Source organism: Manihot esculenta, chromosome 13 (genome assembly GCF_001659605.2).
Source record: "Manihot esculenta cultivar AM560-2 chromosome 13, M.esculenta_v8, whole genome shotgun sequence".
Taxonomy (NCBI): Eukaryota; Viridiplantae; Streptophyta; class Magnoliopsida; order Malpighiales; family Euphorbiaceae; genus Manihot; species Manihot esculenta.
Window position 1 is genome coordinate 12,460,240 of NC_035173.2, and position 3,651 is coordinate 12,463,890.

Genomic DNA, 3,651 nt, shown 5'->3' on the forward strand with positions numbered 1-3,651 from the left:
TATTAATAGTTATATTAAAATCACTTTTACATATAATAATTTTTTTGTGGCATATAGGCTCCAATAAATAAATCTTTGGCTTTTTCAATCATACTGAGTTTCTCAATATCGTTTCTAATCAAATGAAATTATTTTTTCTTAAAAATTAAAAAGTTAAATAAATTTATTTATTTTTATTTTAGTATAATATGATATCATTAATGTAATTTATAAATAGTGCACTAAAACTGCTATTTAATTTGTCTGCTTTATATTCATTTTCTGAAAATGATAAAAAGAAAATGAATCCACCAATCAAGGAAAATATAAGGAAAAAAATAATTAATTCAAGAGAAATTAAAAAGAAGTATTAATTTGTGAAATATCATTTAAAAATTATAATATATTTTAGATATCAAAATAAAAAAAATTAATTATTTTAATAGGGAAAAGTTTTGAATTAAGTAGAGAAATAAGAGGAAAAAAGGTAAATATAAGAAAGTAGAGGTACAAAAATGCAAGAAATAACAAAAACAACATGAAAAGTAGAGCTACCTACCAAATCCATTACTAACTTAATTGCAGCCACTCGTCTTTCTCACCAACTTAAATACAATCCAAATACTTGAATTTTAATAATTGAAGGGTCCCGAGTCAATTGCAAATGCCTCTCTCTCTCTCTTCTCACCACCTTCCATTTATATTCCTCTTTCCAATTCTCCACCTTGTCCACAAGCTCACACCCTCTCATATTTTCTACCAATCTCTCTCTCTCTCTCTCTTTTTTTAGGGCACAAAACTTAGCCATGGGCAGATCTCCTTGCTGTGAGAAAGAGCACACCAACAAAGGTGCATGGACCAAAGAGGAAGACGAGCGTCTTATCAACTACATCAAACTTCATGGTGAAGGTTGTTGGAGGTCTCTCCCCAAGGCCGCTGGTAACTTAAGCCTCTCTCTCTCTCTCTCTCTCTCTCTCTCTCTCGCTCTTTCAAACTAGTTGATAGATTCCCAGTGCTTATTTAAATTGTTCTTTGAGGGTTTATGATCTATTGGTTGATATTCGTTTGATTCCCTTAGGTTTGCTTAGATGTGGCAAGAGTTGTAGGCTTAGGTGGATAAACTACCTGAGGCCTGATCTCAAGAGAGGCAACTTCACAGAAGAAGAAGATGAACTCATCATCAACCTTCACAGCTTACTTGGAAACAAGTATATTTTTTTCTTTGTTTCTATCAACCAGAGCTTATTTTCATTCGTACGAACAAATTAATGTTTGATCTCATCTGGGTTTTTTCTTTTTTTGGTCTAAAAATGATTTTCTCTTTCTATTTCTTAGATGGTCTCTTATTGCTGCTCGCTTACCTGGAAGAACAGATAATGAGATAAAAAATTATTGGAATACCCATATTAAAAGAAAACTCTACAGTCGTGGAATTGACCCTCAAACTCACCGTTCTCTGAACTCTACTGCCGCTGCCACCACCACCACCACCACCACTACAGCCACGGCGCCACTTAGCAATAGCAGAAGCAGCAGCAGCAACTACAATAACAACCAGAATAATAAGAACAACACAAATGTTTCTCAAATAGAAACACAAGATTCATTAGCTCAATTTATGAAAGCGCCAGATTGTATCAATATGAATATTTGCAATTCCAATATAAAAATTCCAACAGATTCATCAGCTGAAGAGTCCAACTGCAGCAGTGGAGTGACCACAGAAGAAGTTTGCCCAGAAATCAACCTTGAGCTATACATAGGCCTTCCATATCAGAAGAAGCCTCAAGTTTCCTCAAATTTTAAAGAGAAGAAGCAAGCAAACCACCACCACCATCAGCAAACTCAACAGCAAAACTTGACATATGGATGCTCTGGGGCGTCTGCTAAAGATGTATGCTTGTGTTGTAATTTAGGGTTGCAGAGTAATCAAACATGTAGTTGCAGAGTGATAGAGACATCTTTTACAGCGGATAGTTTCAGTAGATACTACAAGCCTCTGAATTCTTGAAGCATGGGAACTGGGAAATTAACAAACCAAAACCCAACCTAAGCCATATAGAGTTGTAAGATTCCAACAATTTTAGCATATAAATTTTCTATGCGCATCGATTTTGGCTCTACTTTTCCATTTATTTTTTATTATATTGAAAAAATAAAATCATAAATCTACCAATCCATGCATATTTATGCAACAGATACATAACAATAACAATGGGGAAAATTATTCAATTTTTTTTTTCTAAAATAACACTAGTTGAATATAGAAATTTGCTAGAAATATGAATATGAATAATATTAATCAGGTATGAATTAATATGGTAATTATCAAATTCAGTTGAAGTTACATTTATCAAGAAATTACTTAATTTTAAATTTTAAAAATAGTTGTTTTGGGTAAATTTTATGTGTCATTCTATGGAGAAATTATGAGTGAAAAGTTGTATCATCTAGAATACTTACGTGGTATAATAAATAAATAGGATATAAATATTTATACAAAAGTAATTATTTTTTTAAAAGGAATTTTAGGGTTCGTAGGTTATATTTTTATAATTATCTAATTTTTATTAGTTTATTATTAATATAGCTTAAAATAGATTGATGACGTCGTGGAACAATAATGTAATATGATTGGCTTAGAACTTGCAAAAGAGGAAATGTGAAATAGTGGTGGGTGCCCACAACAATTACTCCAACACTCAAGTTAGTATTTTGAAGAATGGGGAGAATGCTATGAATTACTGAAAACTTGAATGATATTAGAAATAGCGTATATTTGCCTCTAGAATTGTTCTCCTTTTATACGGTAAGAGAATGAAGATAAATATAATATTTCCTAAAAATCTAGTGATAATCTGGTCGGTTGCTCGATAATAGATATCACTAGCTAATATATGGGTAATTCTGCAATCTCTGGCGAAATGGAAATACAGTAACTTTATGCCAAGACTCGGTCTATCTAGGGAGGGCGAGTCTTGACGATAGTCCGGGTGTTAAAGTGTCCAGGTCTCATTCTCCTATAGTGGGGCCGCGTTTCTCACTTGTCAGATCCTTGCCATATTGCCCCTGTTTTGTGGTGACAACTCACAACTTATTTTGGGCGGATGTTATGTAATATCAGAGGTCCCTCGCTTGTCTTCGATTCTTTAGGTTCAAAGGTTGTCGTTTGCCTTTCCAGTTTAGGACACATGGCGTGATTTCGGATGCTAGTGTCATTTCGCTTGCCTGTGGCCACTTTATTTTCTGCGCCACATTCAAATCTTCGTCAACTATTTTGCTGTATAAGAACTCTTCTTTCTTCTTTTTGGCTCACAACATGGGAGAGAGGAGTGGTGGTCCTTCTTCTTCTGTTCTTGAGGGTAACCAAATCTATATGGAGGATATTATCATGGCCTTCGAAGAGTAACTGAAGGCGAGTCTTCATGAAGGTGTAAGCATACTGCTTAGCTCTGTGCGTTGGCTGAGGACTGCAACCAGCCCGATTATAACAGTTTTTCATCGTTGCGACTCCTGGAGGGGTTGGATTGCGCAAGATTGACTCGGAGGGTAAGGCCAGGAAGATAGTTGGAGAGACAACTCTTCTTCTGGTCTTTCAAACGGCTCTCTCCCATAGGATGGGATAGATTTTAAGGATTCCGATGTGATAGAGACTTTTGATGTAATAGAGAC

General features: G+C 34.7%; 1 protein-coding gene across 1 annotated transcript; it reads left to right on the forward strand.

The window, feature by feature from the left end:
* The first annotated feature begins 615 nt into the window (after positions 1–615).
* LOC110629502 (myb-related protein 308) lies at positions 616–2,102 on the forward strand. Its single transcript, XM_021776502.2, has 3 exons — positions 616–918; positions 1,058–1,187; positions 1,315–2,102. The coding sequence occupies exons 1-3, from the start codon at positions 786–788 to the stop codon at positions 1,988–1,990; spliced, it is 939 nt and encodes a 312-aa protein (XP_021632194.2). The 5' UTR covers positions 616–785; the 3' UTR covers positions 1,991–2,102.
* Positions 2,103–3,651: the final 1,549 nt, after the last annotated feature.